General features: G+C 40.2%; 1 protein-coding gene across 4 annotated transcripts in view; it reads right to left on the bottom strand.

Moving 5' to 3' along the window:
• edc4 (enhancer of mRNA decapping 4) overlaps positions 1-20,431 on the bottom strand; it is a 35,481-nt gene extending 15,050 nt beyond the window's left edge. Inside the window, exons 1-23 of one of the 4 annotated variants that reach the window (XM_083917269.1) lie at positions 20,264-20,431; positions 14,857-15,016; positions 14,553-14,664; positions 13,635-13,734; positions 12,959-13,145; positions 12,530-12,677; positions 12,338-12,442; positions 11,935-12,047; positions 11,659-11,763; positions 11,448-11,543; positions 11,248-11,347; positions 10,204-10,384; positions 9,678-9,744; positions 8,924-9,015; positions 8,427-8,605; positions 6,311-6,390; positions 5,513-5,645; positions 5,129-5,424; positions 3,676-3,906; positions 3,109-3,210; positions 2,081-2,230; positions 825-861; positions 274-421 (exon numbers count right to left, since the gene is read on the bottom strand). In XM_083917269.1, coding sequence (XP_083773395.1) covers positions 274-421; positions 825-861; positions 2,081-2,230; positions 3,109-3,210; positions 3,676-3,906; positions 5,129-5,424; positions 5,513-5,645; positions 6,311-6,390; positions 8,427-8,605; positions 8,924-9,015; positions 9,678-9,744; positions 10,204-10,384; positions 11,248-11,347; positions 11,448-11,543; positions 11,659-11,763; positions 11,935-12,047; positions 12,338-12,442; positions 12,530-12,677; positions 12,959-13,145; positions 13,635-13,734; positions 14,553-14,664; positions 14,857-15,016; positions 20,264-20,351 — 3,010 coding nt within the window. In that variant the 5' untranslated portion in view covers positions 20,352-20,431. The remainder of the gene's footprint in view (positions 1-273; positions 422-824; positions 862-2,080; positions 2,231-3,108; positions 3,211-3,675; positions 3,907-5,128; positions 5,425-5,512; positions 5,646-6,310; positions 6,391-8,426; positions 8,606-8,923; positions 9,016-9,677; positions 9,745-10,203; positions 10,385-11,247; positions 11,348-11,447; positions 11,544-11,658; positions 11,764-11,934; positions 12,048-12,337; positions 12,443-12,529; positions 12,678-12,958; positions 13,146-13,634; positions 13,735-14,552; positions 14,665-14,856; positions 15,017-20,263) is intronic. The other 3 variants (XM_083917270.1, XM_083917271.1, XM_083917272.1) reach the window with 3 other exon arrangements.
• Positions 20,432-23,146: the final 2,715 nt, after the last annotated feature.

Raw genomic sequence — 23,146 nt, 5'->3', positions numbered from 1 at the left:
CTGTGGATTTTGTGTATGTGAAAAATACCCTTAAGTATATTACATTAGCAAGAATTTCTGAGTATGAGACAATCGTGAGCTTATTGGACATACTCAACCGCCCAAAATGAATTGCTGCAATGGCAAACAGCGAGGCAGACTAAAGTTTAAATAATTACTGGAAATGATGCAGGGTAGCTTCAGGTGTTCCAGTTATATACAGAACAGAATCATGGGTGATGGAAATGCAACCACCAAAACAAGTTCAGTGAGAAAGAAACGCTGGAAGGATACGTTCTTGTTCCTGGTGGCTGGTAAGGACGTTCTCTACTTGGGCCATAATGGTGCTTTGCATGGCTTCAATCTGTCCGCGCAGTTCAGTTAACTCCCTCTGCTGACTCCGCAGGAGCATCAACAGCTCATCCTGTACTTCTGCATTCATCTATGGGATGAACAGAATGATTGAAAAAATACATATTCAATGAAAAATGCATTTAAATGTGTTGGAGAGGTATGTTCCAGCTTGTTTAGATATTTGGCTGTCCCTTAGTGGCCAAAAATCAATGAATGGTAATGTGAGAATAAAACATTTAAAAACCATAGTATCATTTTGGTAGTTAATTAAAAATATAATACAATAAAATTCAATTTATAGTGCCAAATCATATCAGAAGTTATAACAAGACACTTTACTCAGAGTAGGTCAAGAACACACTCTATGAGTAATTCATGATTTACAGACAACAATTCCTCCATGATCAGCAACAAGTTGCACTATATTTAATAATAAATAATAATACTGATAATAATAATAGAAGCTAACCAATGTTTTGTGATCACCTTACCTGACCAGAGTCCATTGGCCTTGACTGAGATGATTCACTGAGGAGGAAGGATAAAGAATGTATAAACACATTGATTGATTGATAATACTCAAACAATGACTTGAGTAGCAAGTATTATGTTTATGCGTATGCGTATTTGAAGATGGCTTAGATATATTTAGGTTTACATACATACAGGAAAAGAAATGACTGTTAATGTTTCTGACCACAAATACGTAACATTAAAATGGCAAGTCGAAATTTTTCAACTGGAGTGAGAAATGTGTGCATTAGACAGATCAGGCTCATGCTGTGATCACAACAAATTTTCGTCTTGCAGTACTTGTGCATGTGTATTTGTGTTGACTATCAATCTAAGCTGCCTAATTTAGCTAGGTGCTGCTGAATGAAGTCAATGGGTGGGCTGAGAGCACCTTATTTTGCTAAGTGAAGAGCAGTGGTAATCAAACTGCACTGAACTGCACTCATTTAGTGAAACTAATCACTTCTCTCTGACAGTCAACAACCTATTATGATCTAGTGACTGCCTGGCAATCTCCTGATACACATACACAAAGCATCATCCATCATAAAAGTAATATTAAAAATACAATTTAAAATAGATTAGATTTTTTGTATCTGAAATACATATTATATATTTTATCTAGTCTAATCTTTCCTCAAGACTAACGGATGCGTTTTTCCCCTGCTGTTTTAGGGTTCAACTATGACTGTTTAATTACACTTGAAGTCCATTGCAAAAAAAAATAAGACATTCAATTTGTCTACTAATAAATCATACTCGGAGGCAATGTCTGAATACTTTTGTGCCAATCAAACAAATTACAAATAAATACAATTTAACATAGATTGGATTTTTTTTACCCATAAGAAAGTCACATCTGTGAAGACTGTTTTTACATTAAAGAGTATGTGTAATTAGACCAAAGCGTGTGGGCTGTACATGTTTACACTCCTCAATCACAGTGTTTACTCAAACTCCGCTCTGCACTCCGCTCACACACTTTTTAAACATTTAAAGTCCAAGGGTCTGACTCATTTCAAGAGGCACACTATGTATTTTTATTCCTGCTGATATGGCATCTACGTCCCACTAGTGATTTTTTGCTGTTCACAGAATGAGATGACCCAAGCTGAATTTTCTCAATGTCACTTGTTTCTAAATTAGTTTATACCTGAAATCATCGACTACACCTCAAAATGTGTTTTATGACACCCCCACTTGGTAATTCCTTCACTATCAAACACCAACATACCTGTCATCTTTCTTGGTCTTCCTCTTTATTTTTGGCGAGCCTTCCATTCCTTTTCCTGTCTTCCAGTCCTTAACTGGTAGTCTGTGAGAAGAACGAGAGCCACAATTTCCTGAGGATGATGCCAGGCTGGCCACCTCCTCATCAGGGTCACTGGGTCAAACACAGAAACAAACAGATGCACACGGAGTAAGACAGCTGCGGTAACATAGCAGAGTGCATGCCACCTGCTCTGTAATACTCTTGGAAAAGACCAATTCAATCAAAACATAATTGTGCCTAAAATAATGAATTTGTCGTGCCTTGTTTGGTGATATATAGATATATTTTTAAGAATATTTATTTGGCAGTTTTCAAGCCTTTTATTAGATAGGACAGACAGGAAATGGATAGATAGATAGATAGATAGATAGATAGATAGATAGATAGATAGATAGATAGATAGATAGATAGATAGATAGATAGATAGATAGATAGATAGATAGATAGATAGATAGATAGATAGATAGATAGATAGATAGATAGATAGATAGATAGATAGATAGATAGATAGATAGATAGATAGATAGATAGATAGATAGATAGATAGATAGATAGATAGATAGATAGATAGATAGATAGATAGATTCGCAGCAAAGGGCCACAGGTCAGAGTCAAACCCGCGGCTGCTGCCCCGAGGACCCCGACTGCTGCAACCACTGTGCCATCAGCCGTCCTGTTTTGTGATATATCGCCGCTGGAAAGAGCTCAACGCTACTGTTTAAAAATTGGTTGGCAGGCAACCAGGCATCATCTTTTTCGTTGCCAGTTTAGATTTTGAGTACTATGTAGGTTATACGTCAGCCTAATAATGAAAATGTGACATAAAATGTAAAAAGAAAATTGCCACTGATGCCAAACAAAGGCCAAGAATGGTATGGAATTGGTTGCTAATTTCTCAAAATGGTTGCCAATGGTAACTGTTCCTTCCAAGCCCTGCTGGACGTGTCTTATTTGCATTAAGAGAGAGACGGTGTGTTCGTGTGTTTTACCTCTGCTCCGCACCAGCATCCTGACTGTCGTTCTGTGTGAGGTGATAGGAGCGTCGATGGTAAGGTGAGCTCAAGTGTCTGTCCTGCGACTCCTCTCTTGAACTACAACACAGTAAACATGTAACGCACGCATGTTGATAGATGTTTTTCAACACTGCTTTTACATTTTCCACACAGATATGAAAGATAAAGTTACATGTCTATGCCATGCCATCTCTTTGCTTTACTTCAGCAAGCCGTATGCTACTGTACTGTGATCATGTAAATGAGTGTCTGTCCAGGTACTGGATATACTTTTGGATGTTACAGGTTTTGTAAATAGGGAACAGAAATGGCTCACTAGTAATGATTTTCCATAATTGGTAAAATCACAAATTTTTACAATCCTACGAAAAGTTATTTCAAAAAGTGCTTGACACTTCTCACTTTTATACACTTATAAAAGTCACATTCTAAAAAGTAAAGTACTGTTTAGATTTTGCAAATCAGACTTAAGAATTTTGTCAAATCCTTCATCTAATGTTTGTTTATAAATGTTAAATGTGATTGTACGCGCAAATGACTTACCAGTCTCCAAGACCATTGTCCCTGAGACTGTTCCGGGTTTCTCTAGTGATGTCAGGTGCAGCCGGCCAAGGTGTGTGGCCAACACTTCCGTCGGAGGACCCTCCACCAACACCCGGGTTCTCCTGGGATAAGGCGTTCTCAAGTAGGGATGGAGTGTGGCTGAGTCTGGGCTCTGACTCAACGGCTGTGCCCACTGGCCCATCAGCACCTCCGAGTTCGAGGGGCAACAGGCTGAAACAGGAAATGCAGTTGTTCTGTCAGGTTTGAGGCCTGTACAGGTGTTTTTGCAAGTTCGACTCCCAGAACTTCTGTAATCTTCAAATCACTGGTGAACATTTCTGAATGCATGGCTGTTTCGGAATGGATGATAGATAGTTGACAACTACAGAGTTACCGTTGTGCTCATAAGTTTACATACCCTGGGAGAATTTATGATTTCTTGGCCATTATTCAGAGAATATGAATTATAACACAAAACCTTTCTTCCACTCATGGTTAATCATACAAACAACTGTGTTTACTCTTTTTAATTTAAAATGACAAAAGAAAGTACCCAAATGACCCAGATCAAAAGTTTACATTCACCAGTTGTTAATACCGTGAAGAAAACAACATCACATCACATGTTCTTTAACTTCAATGACAGCTTGAAGTCTTTTGTGGTAGTCGTGGATGAGGTTCTTTATTTTTTTCAGCCAAGGACAGGTTGATCTGGCCTTGTGATTTGGATCATTGTCATGTTAGAATGTCCAAAAACGTTGTGCACAGCTTCCGGGCTGATTAGTGCACATTTTCCTCCAGTATTTTCTGATAACATGCTGCGTTCATCTTGCCATCAATTTTGGCCAAGTTTCTTTTGCCTTTGTAGCTCACACATCCCCAAAACACCAGTGATCCACCCCCATGTTCCACAGTAGGAATAGTGTTCCTTTCATCATAGGCCTTGTTGACTCCTCTCCAAATGTTATGTTTATAGTTGTGGCCAAAAAGTGAAATTTTGGTCTCATCACTCTAAAGAACTTTCTCTGTGCTGTTTGGCGTAACGTAAATTGCAGCCCATTTTTCTTCGAGTGCCTCCTTATTGTGCATCTTGAAACAGCCACAGCACCATTTTTTCCTGTATTTCAGTTGAAGTTATTTGTAGATTTTTTCTTTGCATCTCGAACTATTTTCCTGGCGGTTGTGGCTGAAATCTTCGCTGGTCTCCCTGACCGTCATTTTCCACTTCTTAATCAGCATTTGAACACTGCTGATTGGCATTCTCAATCTTTTTACACCCCTTTCCTGTTTTATGCAGTTCAATTACCTTTTCTCGCAGATCCTTCTCTGAAGAATAGCCAAGAAATCATAAATTCTCCCAGGGTATGTAAACTAATGAGCACAAACGTATGTGTTCAACATGAACATTGATTCATTGTTAAAGTTACATTATCATTGCTTGTCATCACCGTACCTGTTGTTGTTGGCTGTGCGTGGTGAGGTGAGTAGGTGCAGGGCAGAAGCAGCAGAAGCCATGCTGTCTGTCTGGAGTGCAGAAAGAGGTGAGGGCTCCAAGCTGGACACTAATCCACGCTGCAGCTGCAGGGTCTGGGATGCGATCTCTGGCATGTCCTGGGACATGGCTGTGGATGCTGAAGAGATGACGTCAGGGGAGCGGGCCCTTGTCGGGGAGGCCAGAGGTGGCAGGAGGGGAGAGTCCAGAATCTGAGGACTATCCATTATGAGAGGACCACTAGAGGACCCTAAAGCCTGGAGGTTCAGATGAGAAATGTGATGAAAAAAAGACCATTCATTTCAGAGTATTAAGAGGCTGGTTGGAGTGTGTGTCAGGTCTTACCTGTAGGTTTTCCAGTCCAGGCATCAGCACAGCAGAAGCAGCTCTTGGGCTGCTAGTGGAGGTGGAGAGTGCCAGACTACTGCTGCTGTTGTTCTCTGCTCTGTTAGGACTCTGACTGACATCGTCAAAAGCTCTGCACAAAGTGACACAGATATACAGAATACATGTTCACATGTGACCAGAAGAACAGAGGATTAGGTGCGTTTTCATTAGGGTAAAATATGGCCGCTCGGAAGGTTTCAGTGCACACCCTCTCAAATGGTTGTTCACTTGCCATGTTTCCATTACAAAAAAGGCCCCAGAGGGATTTACAAGACTCCGGAGGTGACATATCACTCTGAATGGGTTTTGACCGCAGGTGATCAGCTGATCAGCTGATCAGCTTATCTCTTTATCAGGTGATCAGGGAGAGGGAGAGACAGAACATGCAGACTTATTGGCGTCTGTTCTAACACACGTCACATCCTGCTGAGAGCTACATCCAATCAGCAATCAGGCTTCTCTCAGGGGTTTGAGCAACCGGTTTTTGGCCCTGTTGGAGCCACAAAGGGCCGCTCAAACGACTCACATGTAAATTAGGGGCCTTTCGGTGAGATAGACCCACCTCATACCGGGTATTTGACCATAGTGGAAACGCACCTATTATGTGGGTATTTTAATCTATTGGTGATAAACAGTCTATATGTCAAATTAAAAATAGCAGCAAAGAAGGTGATATTCTGCATTCATTTTCACATTATAAAAAACAGATGCTGGTCACTGCTTATCTCTTTATCTTAACTGCATATAAAAGCTCACCTGCTGGTTGAGTCAGAGTTGCTGCTGATAGCTGTCACGATGGTCAGACTGCTGGCGCTGCTGCCAGGAGATGCCGGTACCTGAAAAGGTGACAAAAGGTGATTTACAGCCCATCAGTTCACATTTTGTAGGAAATCCAATTGATTCCCAGAATGAACAAACCTAAGCAACATGCAGGTAACCGGGGTGGGTCACATCACAACAATATTTTTATGGCATTCAATTCAAAAAGAGTTTTTGTCTATCTATTATTACAAATTTTGTCCCTCTGTTATATCTCCCTGGCCTCACACATGGATTAACTGAAAACACACTGTGCTGTTTGACTTGTACCTTAATGTAAAGAGCTTAAGATTAAGTAAAGCTTTCTTGATAGTATAGTGCATGTTTTAAAACAAACAGTTCAAAAGTGTCTTCACACACGTGAAAAATATACAGCGATCCTACACCTTTTCCAAAGTCAAATTCAAGCACTTTTTTAAGCTTTTCAAGGTGCATTTTCTACATATTTGTAATCAGCACAAAACTCAGTATTCAGTTAACTTATTATTTCACTTGTTCATCACATTAAATTAGAGGTTATTATCCTATAAACAACCAACATGATGTTTTGAGGCAGCTTTCTACAAAAGGACAAATGAAAGGAAAACTAACTTGACAGAAATATAAACACCAACTATTAAGATAATCTGTTTATCATCATTTTTCATGCAAAAATATCAGAAAATGCTGTTTTTAGTCTCTCATATATGGAGATCTAATTTTCTGTTATATCATATATGCCATCCCTTGTAGCTTGTGTAATCTATTTAAAATCCAAGCACTTTTCAAACTTTGAAAACACCACATTAAAATTCAAGTGTTTCCAGAACGCGTACAAACCCCTAATATAAATGAATAAATCAAAAATAAATTGCAATATAAAACACCCATAATGAAGGACAGACCAAACTAAAACATCAAACATAAGAGAGGTGGAGATCTATCAAAAGTAGGTCTTCAGTTTGTATAGAGTGTGAGTGTCAGTAGCACCACTCTACTGATTCATGGGAGGAGGTGCTATTCATGTGGTAAGATGTTGCTAGGCGACTTAAAAAATATATGAAGCATGGTTTTCAGTTGCTGAGATGTTTTGGACTATTTTGAGGGTTCCCACTCTTTTTAAGGAATAATATTCCGGGACCTTTCTAGGAGTTCTTCTTGACAACACAGTTGCACATAATAAGGCCAGGGAGGTGTGCTGGCAAAAAAATAGCCTATCATGTAAATTTGTAAGTGAAAAGATTCGGCATATTGTGTAAAAATAACTATTCCAAAGGCAGGATTGTTCGCCATTAATACCAATAGAGAGATGATGATTAAAAAACACTGACCATAATTCCACAACCTTTTGTGAATACGTATTCCTTGTGACATAAGAATTGGATTTTATTTAAATACACATTAACACACATCGCATGGGAGACGAACCCCACACTGAGAATTACAAGACTGACACGCTGCCTCCACACAGCACACCTTTTTTTTGCTCAGATTTTCAGCATCACCAACTGCATGCATGCAAATATGTAACATTACCTATGGCAAAGAATCACAGTGAAACAGACACACTGTGCAACACACAAGTGCACGGCTTCTTTGGTTAGCAATCCCCACATAGGGTTCAACAGGGATGATCAAATAGTGAATACCCTCTGATGAGAACCTGTATCTCTCATAAAGGGAGTCTAGGAAGCTGTGCTTAGCTGTAAGTAGCCGATCAAACCTGAAAGTCTAGGTCTTAGCTATGAGTCTGAGCTGATAACCTCCTCCTGACCAGGTTTGATTGAAAGCATCATCAAAAGAGAGCGACTTTCGTGTCACAGCTGACCCAGGCTTTGAGCGCAACATACCTAGCTAACTCACTAATCGAGCTTCGTGGTACATCCCACAGGTGTCTCCATGACTAAAAAATCAAAATAAGTCTCTAAATTATCAGTTTTAAAAGGACATATAGGAACCCTGTATTTTGTAAACTGCATGCTGGAGTGAAACTCATACACCCACCAGAGAGCCCATACCACTTGTTAATGAAAGATAGAGGCTATCAGTATACAAGGGTCATTTGTGTTGGTACCGAAGTGCTTGGTGTCATGAAGGCGTCAGGGGTCATCAGCTTGGTCCCACTGCTGGCGCCCGAGTTTGACAGGAAGTCAGCGGGAGCAGGAAGCGACGGGATCTTCCTTAGGTCGGTCTGAGAGCCACTTCCTGAATCCTTGTCAGAGCTCTGGTCAGTGAGATGGTCTGAAAACCCTGCTGGACACACCAAATGGAAAGAGTGCTTCATTCATCCACAAGTCTTCAACTGTTTTACGATTCACAATCCAGGATTTCTATTATAATTTTCCTGTCATGATGTTGTGTTGTGGAAGACAGACTTGTGACTTAAGCCGATGACGCTTCTTGTTTATCAACACTGAACTTTATTTTGCATCATTCTGATTGATATGATTTAATTCATCATCATTTGTATTGCAAGAAAGCTGTGTAAACATAAAGATGCATCATCTGCTTGCACTGGGATTTGTCTTTTGCGTCTGATTAATTTTGTGAATTCTTGGGACTGTGACTTACCAAAACCATCCTGGGAATCCGAATGAGACAGGAAGACTGCAGAGCTGGATCCCATGTTGGGCTGAAACCAGATCTGGACGTCCTGCAGACTCCTGAAGACACACACACACACAAATGCACACGTTTAAGACCACCCTAAGGATTAAGACTTGGGATTGTTTAAGGATTCCTGTGCTGGCCTTTCACTGTTTTTATCTTCACAAAAAACAACACCCAGCTGCTACAGTATAACCACACAGACCATGACACACTTCAGACAGAAAGTGACTCAACCAGATATTTTTGTTTCTTGTTCTCGTTTAGGACAGCACAGTGCTACAATGTTTATACTGTAAACATGTTACATTAAAAGCCTAATACAGTTGAAACAGAGCAGCTAATGTTGATAACGAGACTACTGAGTCTCTTCTGCAGCTCCCTGCTGTGCAAGCAGACCCAGCATGAGGAGGAGAGGAGGAAACAAGACCGTAAATGACAGCAAAACACAGTAAAGACTCTCACACTAAGCTGGAAAACACTGATGCGAAACATGTCTTTCAGTTTAATTAAAGGCATTCTTTTTTTGAGGATTCTGTTTTCCTACAGTTTTGAAAAAAAAGTAGAAAGCCAATATCTACCCAACAAATGAATATACCAATAGCTGAATATGCAGGCCCAGCCCTATCATTGACTGTCTTAACGCAACTGCCCCTTGGGGACAATACAGCTAAAGCCAACATGATCTTTACTGTGACAGATGGTGAAAGAAACTTACTTGGTGTGAACACAGTAGAGTTTGATTTGGATCCCAGACTTGGACTCTGTTGGTCCTTGAGTGCCCTCTGGAAGAAACACACACACACAAAGAGTAATGCTTTGTTAATCAAGTCCAATGAACTTGGTAAATCGACTCGAGGCGCCTTTACTGTACACTACCTGCCACTTACAACCTTTCGCGCACACATTCACACACTGATGGCAGAGGCTGCCATGGAAGCTGCCACCTGCTCATCAGCATCTAATCTAATCACTCACACACACCCTTCGGGAGTAACTTGGGGTTCAGCCCTCTTTTAATTCAGCAGTGTTCCCAAAAGTCCCCAGCGAAAGCTGAAAGCAAATAAATGACCATGTGTGTATGGTGGGCAATATTATATGGTAACAGGAATGATCAAAAGATTGCAGGAAATTAAAAAAAGTTATTTGCTTTTTGGGTTACGTGTGTGTGTGTGTGTGTGTGTGTGTGTGTGTGTGTGTGTGTGTGTGTGTGTGTGTGTGTGTGTGTGTGTGTGTGTGCGCACCTATTGTCATACTCTCACTCTCCTCCTCTGCAGGGAGGACCTCAGTGTGTCTCAGTCGGCTTTGGGAGACATCTCGGACCCCAAAGCTGAGCACAGGGTGGGTCAGCAGGAACTCTGATACTGCTGTGAAACTGGCCTTGCCTTTCTCCTGATCCTGCCGCAGCTCCATCACATACAGAACCTTGCAAAGAATGACATCAGCCAATTATGAAACAAGACGTCGGATGAAGTGGGTAGCAAGGAAAATGTGGGTAGCAACACAAAAATAATTAGCCAGGCTCATAGACCGATTAACCCTAGTTTTAGAAAGAGTGACCTATAAATAATAAATAAATACGATGAAGTCGAACTGGCTCTCTCAAGAGTGGTGTAGATTTAGTTCAAAATTGTAATCCGGAAGATTTGGGAAACCTTGTTTCTAGCGGCCTCTTTGGCGGCGAGATGCAACTGCAGGTGAGCCTGTTCTTTCAGAGTTTTTTTTTTTGCTCTTTTGTAAACTTTATTGACACACATTCACCTCTCTACTTCCAGTCCACCCCCTATATGTTGCCCTCTTAAATCCATATACACACACACACACACGTTCCGTACACTTCTGCCCTACAAGCCTGACTCAGAAGTTGGAAGTTCCTGATTTCCGATTACAAGTGAACGCAGCATATCTGTTGGTGAGGAGTTCGGCAAGCAGACCAACTTCTGTCAGCAGCGTCACTTACATGGCGGCTTATTTACATCTAGTGAAGGAATGTCTCTACAGACACGGATTGGAATACTCAGCAAAGAGGCAACAAGTGTTTTCATTAGTGGGTCATGTGATCAATCCCCATTGTTTTAACTCACTCTGTGATAGATAGAAACTTAAAAGATGAAGAAGATGAAAATCTTATGGATTATAACTTTAACTATTGCAGTGTTTACAGAGTAACAGGAAAATGCAAAAACATGCAAATTTCCATTAAAGAATAACATCAGCAGTAGATGAACATAATTTTTGGAAACAATGAAACACTGGTTAAACCACAGGGCTGATCTCATTGTACTGACCTTCCTCTGTACGTCAGTGAGGATGAGGTACCCAGCAGAGAGGTCCAGACTGGCCTTCAGATTTGGCAGAACTGATGAGTTGAACAGATCTGGAGAAAATCTGAAAAATAATAATAAAAAATCATGAGGATATAGTCATGCCTTATTACACAGTGCATGAAACTTATTTGAATGTATAATGATGACAGTAAAGCAATAACCTGATGGTCTGTAAACAGGTCCAGGAAACAGTGCACCACAATTTCAACTCCTGGTTTTGATCCGCTCCAGTTATAAGGAACCTCCAGAAAGGAACCCTGCGGAGAGCAAAGTGGAAGTGACCAGAGGTGATAAAGGAGAGGAGAAACAAGGTAAACAAACTCGCACCAGATGAATATACTTATGTCACCATGTGCACCAGTGTATACTAACTCGGGATCCTGTCTTTTGTGGTTGTCACAGAAAAGAAGGCAGGATAGGGGACGTCCACCGTGAGGTCGCAATTCATGAAGACATCTGGACATCAGAGAGGAAAGACTAGTGAAAAAGGGTCAGATAGTGCCTACATCATGAACCTCATGTTTTATTTCTTTCAGAATAGTTTTTTAACAAAAGAACTCACATCTGAATTTCATGATAAAGGGTTAAAGCCAACAAGAAGGTACATCAATGTTCATCTTTTATTTTTTTTAAACCCTCCTTGCTTACCTTGGCTTGTCTTGTCCCCCTTCTATGTATATCTGCCAGAACTTGATGTATCCATCATGGCTGGCTGTGGCTAAGACGGTTCCATCTGGAGACAGGGCCCCTTCACTGACCCGCTGGAGGGGCAGACATGAAACAACATACCCAATCAGTACTGGATGGACGTAAAAAACCCCAAATCATACAGCATACATACTTTTTTTCACTTTTTGTGACTGTTTTTTGTGATTTTTGCAAATGACAATCATTGACATCATTAGTAATGAAAATAGTTTTATGTATTTCATAGAAAAACTAGCAGAAAAACATAATCTAAGCGTACTGCATTCAATGAATACTTGATTGGTTAAGTGCTCTTCAACATTCTGCCAGAATGCTTACATTGCTGTTTTATTTTGAGCCTTACCTGAGTATGTCCATTGATTGTGATGAGGCCTTCTTTTAAGTCTGTGGCATCGATGGGCCAACTACTGTTGTTGGCTCTCAAGACTTCCAGGTCCCACACCTCAGCCTAGATGCAGAGGGAGATACAATTAGGGATCCAAAGTTCCCACCTTTCTCTCTCCTGATACTGCTGGGATACCAAAAACACTTATACCATGTCTTCATGTAGAAGGGCTAAGGTCTGGCTGGTGTCATCCTGGTTCTCCTCACTGTCATCCTGGATGAACGGGCACCAGATGAGGCGACGGTGGGAGTTCAGTGGAGAGTCCTCTGGCCGTCGGATATGAACCACCACCTGATCTCTGTAGGGAGCATGGGTTAAGTAAAATGGGACAAAAGACCAGTTCTTGGCTATTTATTTGCCTGATTACTATGCCAAAGCAGGTTGTATTTTCACAGTACTTTGTGTAAAAGCACAAGGCAGCTTGGGCTGCTGTCAATGCTTATTTGCACTTATACACACAGAAAGACGATAATAACAGTGCAAAGGCAAACAGTAACTACTAATATTCACTCTAGAGACACACATAGAGCTGCACATCCTCCTACACACGCCTTCAATTTCTCCCACGTGTCAGGATACAGTATCTTGCTTCCAGTACAGGTGAGCTGCCAGACCATCAGGTTGCCCGCTTCATCTACGCAACCCAACAGGGAGGAGTCGAGGTGGGCAAAAGCCAGATCTGTGACAGCTCCAGTGAAGCCCTTCAGTAGAGAGCGCTCAGCGAAAGTCACACTAAGGACTCGAATCATCGCATGGTTGTTGGCTCCTAAGGGGAAGAATAACTTGTTTTAAAGAAAAAGGTCAAACAGAGAATCTGGGGTGTCACAGCACTTTGATTTGTGCAACTACACACTCAGTTGTCATATTACAGCAAAATATCGGTTTAAGTAGAGGCATGAGATAATAATGGGAGGGGACCTAAACTTCACCTGTGGTCCTCTTACATGCACACAAACACATCAGTTTATCAGAAACAGCTTCTATGAAAACAGTAGGTGGAGGTGGGTAGTATCCAGAGTAACAGGTTCACTGTTTCTGTTGTGTTTGCATCTTTTAATGCTGTGAGCAGCAGAGACAAAACTCCACTTTGGTAGACACCACCACAGGTGAGACACAAAACTTAATGTTTCAACTGTATTTTGACTTGTTTATCACAGCCTTTATTCAAAAAACATGCATGTACATGGACCCTAACTGTCTGTGGTAGCAGTTCTTGTTTTTAAATCTCAAGTGCTATTTGGCGGGAGACTCTCACCTCTGATGGCGTAGGCCAGGAAGGAGTTGGACACGGCTATCAGTCTGCCATAATAATACTTGTGTTCCCAGTCATACTTTGCCACGGGTTGAATCTTCACCTGAATGACAAATGAATGAAGCAAAGGTCACAATGACTTCTTTAACTATAAAGCTGTGGTCTTTAAGATAAAGGGAAATTTGTCTTGGGCACTTCACCCATGCTGCAGCCACAAAAAACAACATATTCAACATGATACATATAATATAATACAATAATAGAACAAACATTAATGATATATATAATAATATACATATATAATAATAGAAAAAACATTAACAGGGCTCCAATTATCCCATTTGGGACTAAAATTTGAGGGTGTGCGACTGAATTTTACGACGAGTCACACATGCATAACCAGATGTCTCTCCATATCAATATGTAAGAGGCTATACAGCAACAGAGTGACAGATAAGACAGGAACAATATGTAAGCAGTGTAAGAAGAAAGTGCCGTCAGCCCCGTAACACAAACGCGTCCATCCAAACACTATCATATTGGCTCGTCTCAGGGTAGCCGGTTTATAAATACTCTGCATGATAAGGGCTCTTTGACATCAATTATTTTCCATGCAGTATTAATCGGCACAGTTTGCCTTCAACAGCCAAGCCGGGCCATTGTAGATGAAACTCCAAGCTCATAATAACCTTTACTTCTGTGACAGTTTACAGTATATCTATATTCTTAGTTTTGGTGATTTTCCTTTTAAGGATCAAAATGTTTAAAAAGCAGTGTAGCTTGTCACGTGTCCAAACGCAAGCTCTTATCTCTACCAAGTCACCACGACTAGCTTGACTGTCTTACATCGTTGGTGTTGTAGAATTCCGTTTCTGTCTGATTTATATACTTAACGGACAGTGCTCTTCTGTAGCTTCTTACCTTGTTGCTGCCACGAGCCTTGCTGTTGATGCTGGAATCTTGACTTGCCACAATCTCCACATTGTTGGAGGTGATGGGAATACAGGTGGAGCCATCATCACCAGAAAGGCAGCTGAAGTGGCAGCACATTGATTAAGTTCAATATGGATTTATTTTCTTAAAAAAACAGGTGCTTACAAAAATGTCTCTGCACATTTAATGATCAAATTCAAATAGAAGAGAGGCACACCTACGGGATTATGCTTCATGTGACCAAGTAAACTACAAAGGGTGTGCAAGCGACTGATTAAAAAAAAAAACTCACATTATCTGACACTCCTGGGCGCTGCTGAGGTCTGTGGAGATGGGGCGGGTAGAGTCTGACATTGTTCGATCAGTGCTTCCAAGAAGGCCCGCTGCTCCCAATAACCCGTTCAGCTCTCCATTAAAAGATGGCATTCTCAGACCATCACTTGATGGTGATTCTGAGGAAAGACAATGAATGCAGGAGTTATGTTGGGATCATAGGCTGTTTATCAGAGCCAGACCCACATTGACTTATCAATTGGAAGTACCGGTATGTGACACACAATAAATCATAATGGCAAAGCAAAAACTCATTTTAGTACATTTTTAAAAATAAAAATAAAAAAACGAAATATCACGTGCTCTGAGGTTTATGAAGCCTGTACTCAGTACGCTGTTGAAGCATCTTTGGGAGAAATTCCACCTGGATTCCTCTTGTGTACGAAGCTACAGCTTTACACACTCTTTATATTCTATATTATAACCTATAGAAGCCTTTACACACCATCATCAACACCACCACACTCTTTATATCTGATTTATATTCTATGTTATAACCTATAGAAGCCTTTACACACCATCATCAACACCACCACACTCTTTATATCTGATTTATATTCTATATTATAACCTATAGAAGCCTTTACACACCATCATCACCACCACCACACTCTTTATATCTGATTTATATTCTATATTATAACCTATAGAAGCCTTTACACACCATAATCACCACCACCACACTCTTTATATCTGATTTATATTCTATATTATAACCTATAGAAGCCTTTACACACCATCATCACCACCACACTCTTTATATCTGATTTATATTCTATATTATAACCTATAGAAGCCTTTACACACCATCATCAACACCACACTCTTTATATCTGATTTATATTCTATATTATAACCTATAGAAGCCTTTACACACCATCACCACCACCACACTCTTTATATCTGATTTATATTCTATATTATAACCTATAGAAGCCTTTACACACCATCATCACCACCACCACACTCTTTATATCTGATTTATATTCTATATTATAACCTATAGAAGCCTTTACACACCATCATCACCACCACCACACTCTTTATATCTGATTTATATTCTATATTATAACCTATAGAAGCCTTTACACACCATCATCACCACCACCACCACACTCTTTATATCTGATTTATATTCTATATTATAACCTATAGAAGCCTTTACACACCATCATCACCACCACACTCTTTATATCTGATTTATATTCTATATTATAACCTATAGAAGCCTTTACACACCATCATCACCACCACACTCTTTATATCTGATTTATATTCTATATTATAACCTATAGAAGCCTTTACACACCATCATCACCACCACCACACTCTTTATATCTGATTTATATTCTATATTATAACCTATAGAAGCCTTTACACACCATCATCACCACCACCACACTCTTTATATCTGATTTATATTCTTTATTATAACCTATAGAAGCCTTTACACACCATCATCACCACCACCACACTCTTTATATCTGATTTATATTCTATATTATAACCTATAGAAGCCTTTACACACCATCATCACCACCACACTCTTTATATCTGATTTATATTCTATATTATAACCTATAGAAGCCTTTACACACCATCATCACCACCACCACACTCTTTATATCTGATTTATATTCTATATTATAACCTATAGAAGCCTTTACACACCATCATCACCACCACACACTCTTTATATCTGATTTATATTCTATATTATAACCTATAGAAGCCTTTACACACCATCATCACCACCACCACACTCTTTATATCTGATTTATATTCTATATTATAACCTATAGAAGCCTTTACACACCATCATCAACACCACCACACTCTTTATATCTGATTTATATTCTATATTATAACCTATAGAAGCCTTTACACACCATCATCAACACCATCACACTCTTTATGTCTGATTTTCCTCAGGTTTCTTCTTCTAACTAACTCTTACAAAGAATTCAAATTTGGAATTCACATACTTTCAAGTAGCACTTAATGTTTTTCCGATACTGATAATAAACATGTTTTATTAAGCTATTAATTTGTACTCAGTGATCATTTCTAGAATTTGTTGACAATATAATACATTGGTAGCCTCGTGAGACCATCCTTTTTACTGCGAAGCGAACACCCAATCAGCGTTGGTTTAGAGGCACGTTTAGGTTTGACGCAACATATGCAAATCCGACCTGATCTAGACACATTTTCAGACATCGGCAGCCCTGATTCTGTTAGCTGCTTGCTAACGCTTTTTTCTCTGTGATCCTTCTGTTGAATATGGACCGGGCACCTGAAATTGGGCCTTTTATCAGTAAATTTGTGTAACACAAGCGAAAAATATCCTTTACCGACATGTTGTTTACTTTCTTAGCTTTGCATCAACACTCTTTCTAATTGGTTGATTTGGCCCATATGTTGGTGATAGACAGATGGTTTATCCAATCAGCAACCAGTATTTTTGCACCTTCCCAAAAGATCTCTAAACCAGAGTTCCCAGATGGAAATGCTGAGCAAATGAGAATCAATCCATCTGGCAGAGTCAGGTTAATACATTGCATGAATCATGTATAATAATGTTAAATAATCTTTGATAAATTTAATATTTTAAGAAACGGGTGGGGCTGGAGTGGAGTTTTTTTACACAAATATCACCTTATATTGTGTTCCCTGGTGAGATGTCAAGACGCTATGAAGGTATGAAAAAATAGATAACGCCCGCCTAGTTTATATAAAGATGGGACGACAAGTCAGCTTCCAAAAGTGAAGCTAACACACCTGGATCGCCAAGTGGTGTAGACCACATACTGTAAGTCCGGCCTACTCCACGTTAGCAGACAGCACATGGGCCAAACTAAATATGAAGTCGGACACCTCAAATACATTTTACCCAAAGATGGTTTCCTTCATTTTAGCCAGTTCTTATAATGCTGGTGTTTGTTCAAGTGTTCATTTTTCTGATAAGTTTGGTTTTAATTAGTTATTTGATGCTATACAAATGGGATGAAATGTCATGATTGACAGCTGTGACTGGCTCACTAAACACCTGGCAAGTGTATGGGTGGGACCTCGATATCGCGGCTCCAACCCTGATCACTACTGCATGACTCTGGCGACGTTGTGCCTCTATCTAGGATATTTTGTATAATGGTAAGGAAGTGGGGATGCGATGTCACTGTCTATGGTTGGGATACACTATCGGTCAAAAGTTGCAAACAAATTCCCTGCATGCTGTCTTACTTGCAAAGATACATTCATTTCAGTACTAGACCTTAATTGGGCAAAGTCTATGCTTGGGATACAGTGTACAAAGATGTAAATGAAAACCCAGCAGGGGAATTCAAAGTCTGCAAAGTAATGTTTATTTTGGAGGATTCTTATTGTAGAATTTGAAAGAGCTCACAGCCCAATACAGACTGATAAAGCTCATGCAAATAAATGTGAAAGAAATACACTTTTAACATTTGTCATTTCGAACATAGTTTTACTTGAAGGTCAGAATTTAAAATTGCTTTTTATTTATAAAGCCTCAAAAGGATGATAAATATTGTGGACAGTAGAGTATTAGTCCTCAGTAACTAACCTCAAATAGGGAGACGTTTCTGCAATACACAAGGACCTGGTCCATTCTTAAGAAAAATCAGGTCCCCATTTTTTCAATTTATTTGATTTGATAATATTATGTATAATTTGTGTTGTTTCCCTGTAGTTGTATTTAATATGGTTACTTATTTGGACAGACGGTAACAAATTCAAACTGAAAAGGCTCCTTGTACATACCTAATAATAAGGAATATATTTTTACAGTAATCACAGCATTCACCCTTGAAGTCACAGATCCTTTTTTCACACATACATCAGAGCAGGAAAACTGCTTTGGGGTTAACGATGACCTGGACAAAATGAGAACATTCACAGGCTCCCTGCAGGTGGGACTATTAACATGAATGACTATGTTCACATATTCAGCTGAAGTACAAGTTCCACAGCCCTCCTTATGAGCATGCTGGCTCACAGCCACTACCTACTGGGAGACTTCAGTGAAACAGACCCATGATCAGTGTTATTAATTACACAGGTTCTTCACCTGTTAAAACACCTGCCTTTTGTAAAAGATCTATCGGAATCAAGAAAGAGCCATTTGAGACGTTTACTGTCTGTCCAAATTATTGAACATGGTTTCAAAAGAGAAGTACAACACATGCTGATAGGATGCACTGAGTAACGAGTTCAGGAGCAGGGCAAATATTGCACAAAGCCCGATTCCAGTGAAGTTGGGACGTTGTGTAAAACATAAATAAACAGAGAATACAATGATTTGCAGATCCTTTGCAACCTATATTCAATGATATACACTACATAGACACGATATATAATGGTCAAACAGATTTTTTTTAATAAATTATTCACTCATTTTGAATGGCATTCCTGGATGCCATGGGATTGGATATCAATCCTGTCCTCTGGGTTTTAACCCGAAATGTGGTTATGCCAAGACTGTAATGTTGAATTCAGTCATGCATATCGCTTTAAAAAAACAACTAAAATCACAGGATGACAAACTGATGCTTTCATTTTCTGCTTCTCCGCTTTAGTTATATAATCACGAGTAGCTATGAGAATACGGTGCACTAAACGATCCAGCCGAACACTAGAATGCAAAAGTAAATCACGTGAGTACGTTAGATGGACGGCACACCATTGTCCCTAAAGCAAGAAACATTAGTGTCTTCGTCATTATACTTCATCATTTTGACAGGTGTGTTTCTAGCTGATCGAGTATTACCAGGCCGTGGGAATCACAAGCAACCCTGAAATAACTGTACCGTTATCCAGAGGAGCCAGGGACGCAGACCTTCTGCGCAGTTACGTCGCCTCAAGCTAATGATCGACACCGGTAAAATAAGCCTGACTAAACGATGCCGTATGAGGATACGACTCAGTTCAACTTCCTAGTTAACAGCTACAAATGAGCAGGTGCTACGGAGAACATTTCAATGACAACTTTTTCGTCGCCCGGCTGCCAAAGACCCAGGTTTCTAACCCCAGAGAATAGACTGGTAATAGCTAGCTAGTACCGTAGCTAACACTTGGGACGATTTAAAAGAGAGCTTTGAGCCGCAGACACGTAACAACACATCTGAGCACAACTGAAAATAATGTGTAAATGTATTGACTCAAACTGTATTTCCATACGATGGGCTGGGATTCGTGAACATGTAATGAAACTGCTGCTAACTTTACTTCAGTACACCAGTTCGCATTAGCAAGGCACCAGTGTAGCTAGCACGCTAGCTAGCTAACCCCATTAGCTTGTGCGGCCTAAACCAGCGCAGTCGCTTTTCATTCCCGGTCCAACTCACCGGTGCTGTTCCCGGGGCGGTCAAGCTTCAGGATGTCCCGGAGATGCTGGGTCGCACCCTCAATGTCTATGTTAGAATTGGACGCCATGTATTAGGGAAAGGGGGGAGCTGGGTTACTTTAGGGGGAGATAATAATGTCGCTTTAGATGCGATGGTGTCAGTGTTGCCTTCGTTCACCCAGAGCAACCGTCTAAACTTCCGCTGTGTCCGCGCCCTAGGCTCCGACTCGTAACTGCGTCAGGTTATTGGTTCCTACCTCTCTGCTAATAAGGCTCTCTCTCACTCACACTCTCTCTCACACTCTCTCTCTCTCTCTCTCTCACACACTCACGCACACACACACACAAACACACACGCACACACACACACACACACACACACTCTCACTCACACACACACACACACACACACACACACACACACACACACACACACACACACACACACACACACACACACACACACTGTTTTCCAGTGTGAAGGAAGTGTCCTATTCCTAGTTTCCTAGTGTCCTATTCTTCAAAGCAGGGGTGTTCCACGTCTTTTTTAGGGGCCAAGGACACCTTAGCTGAAAAGTAGACGGAGTAGGGACCCATAATAACTAAACATTGTATAAGATTGAGTTGCATGTTAAACAGGGCTTACAATAACATGTAGGTCGGCCTAAAGCTGTACACATACTTTTTATGGTGTGTATAATAAGCCTTTAAAATAATTATTTGTGAATTTATAAATCATATTTTAAAGGTAAAGATACATGTGGAGGGAACAGTGGATCCATCAGCTTAACTGTGTCTGTGGGTGGCAATCTTATCTATTATATATTATATATATATACATTCCACAAACAGGCTGATTCTTGGTATAGATCCCAGGGAGGACATTTCCCCCCTAATTTCTGAAAAACATTAATTACCCCCCCCCCCCCCCAATAAAAATACCCTAATTTATTCAAAATTGAACAAATGTATTTTTAGACTTCACATTCTTCATATTTCAGATTCTAAAAATAAATGATAGAAATAGTGGAAGAAATAATGTTTGACATCCATCTCTGCTCTGCTTCACTACAACACAAATGAACAGGGAGTTTCTTACACAGACGCTGATCAGCAGGCTTTAAAAAAAAGGCTCATATTTCCATATCCATCCACATCAGTGAATCATGCATAAAGTAGTCCCATACACTGGGAGAAAAGGGAGATGGAGAGAAGAACTGGGGCTGAGAAGGTATTACATGAAGACCCTTAAAGACCCTTAAAATGATGATTTACTAATATAAAAGTTAAATAAGCAGTGATACTCTGTTTAGGACAAATAATCATAAAGGTAAGAACATGAAATGATTCCATGTGCAGAACTTTTTAAATGATATGGGGAGCCTCTTTGAAGTTGGGATTTATGGTGGCATGGTGTGAGTTGCACCTGGATCTGCACCCATGACGCTGATCTATCTTTGCTCATGTTTCTGAGTCATGTTAATACATATTTTAATAATTAAAATAAAAACTAGAAACATCCTGTGATGGGATCACAGCAGCTGCAAAGCCAAATTAGGCCAGGCCTGTAAAATGGTGGGACGATGGCCCCTTCCTTACTTTGTACCCCACTGCTTGCTCACACCAGACACATCTTTGAAAGGAGCCTGCATTTTTTTGATCTCAATTAAACACCTGTAAAGTTTTGCGAGTGTATCTGTCATGGTTGCAATGCTATCTAGGCAATAAAATCTGTCTGCAGACAGACAGAAACAACTGCCGGAATACTGAAAACCGCCTCTGTGGTAGCTCCAGCTTCAGTAGGTGTCTCCAGGAACACAATTTGCCATGATGACACACACACACACACACACACACACACACACACACACACACACACACAAACACACACACAGAGACTCTGTAAAAAATACCTGTCATGGCTGGTAAATAATTTGGCAAACACCCCTACTGTAACTCAGTACAGTGCCTGTAGAAAGTCAACGTACCCTTTTGATAGTATAGTCTATTAAAAGTGACTATTCTGTATAGTGATATAAAACAGTCATTTTATTTGTTTTACAGCCTGAAATGATAACACATAGCTTTGTGCACCTAGACTGGAGAATATTTCCCCATTCTTCCTGCAGAACTGTTGGAGTTCAGTCAGATTCTGTGGTGAGCGCTGATGGACTGCTCTCTTCAAGTCCATGCTGAAGAGAAACGAGCCCACAACATAATGCTGCTGTCACCACCAGGCTTCTAAAGGGACTCAACACTTCTCCAATCCTGCTAATTCTAGTTTTTTTTCATCTCATCTTCATCCTCTTATCCGGGGTCAGGTCGCGGGGGCAGCAGCTTTAGCAGGGGACTCCATACTTCCCTTTCCCGGGCCACATTAACCAGCTCTAACTGGGGGATCCTGAGGTGTTCCCAGGCCAGTGTGGAGATATAATCTCTCCACCTGGTCCTGGGTCTTCCCCGAGGCCTCCTCCCAGCTGGACGTGCCTGGAACACCTCCCTAGGGAGGCGCCCAGGGTTCATCCTTACTAGATGATCCTGAACCACCTCAACTGGCTCCTTTCAACGCAAAGGAGCAGCGGCTCCACTCCGAGTTCCTCATTTTTTTAAATTAATCTTCAGAAATTTAGAAAAACCAAATTTCACTTGAATGTTGTAAGGCAAAATGTGTAAATCCCACTGGAAACATATTTTCTTTATATTTGTATTTTTTCTCTATAGGCACTGTATCTGCATCTAAGCCATCCAACTCAAAACAAATGGTCCTTTTCTGGTTCCTGGTCTCAGATTGTAACTAGGAAATGGGCAGCATTAGATATATTTGACATTAACAATTACACAAGTACAATCTTAAAGGAAAAATCATCCAACTCAATCAAATGTT

This window comes from Echiichthys vipera (genome assembly GCF_963691815.1).
Source record: "Echiichthys vipera genome assembly, chromosome: 7".
NCBI lineage: Eukaryota > Metazoa > Chordata > Actinopteri > Perciformes > Trachinidae > Echiichthys > Echiichthys vipera.
This window is presented reverse-complemented; position numbering and strand designations above follow the sequence as displayed.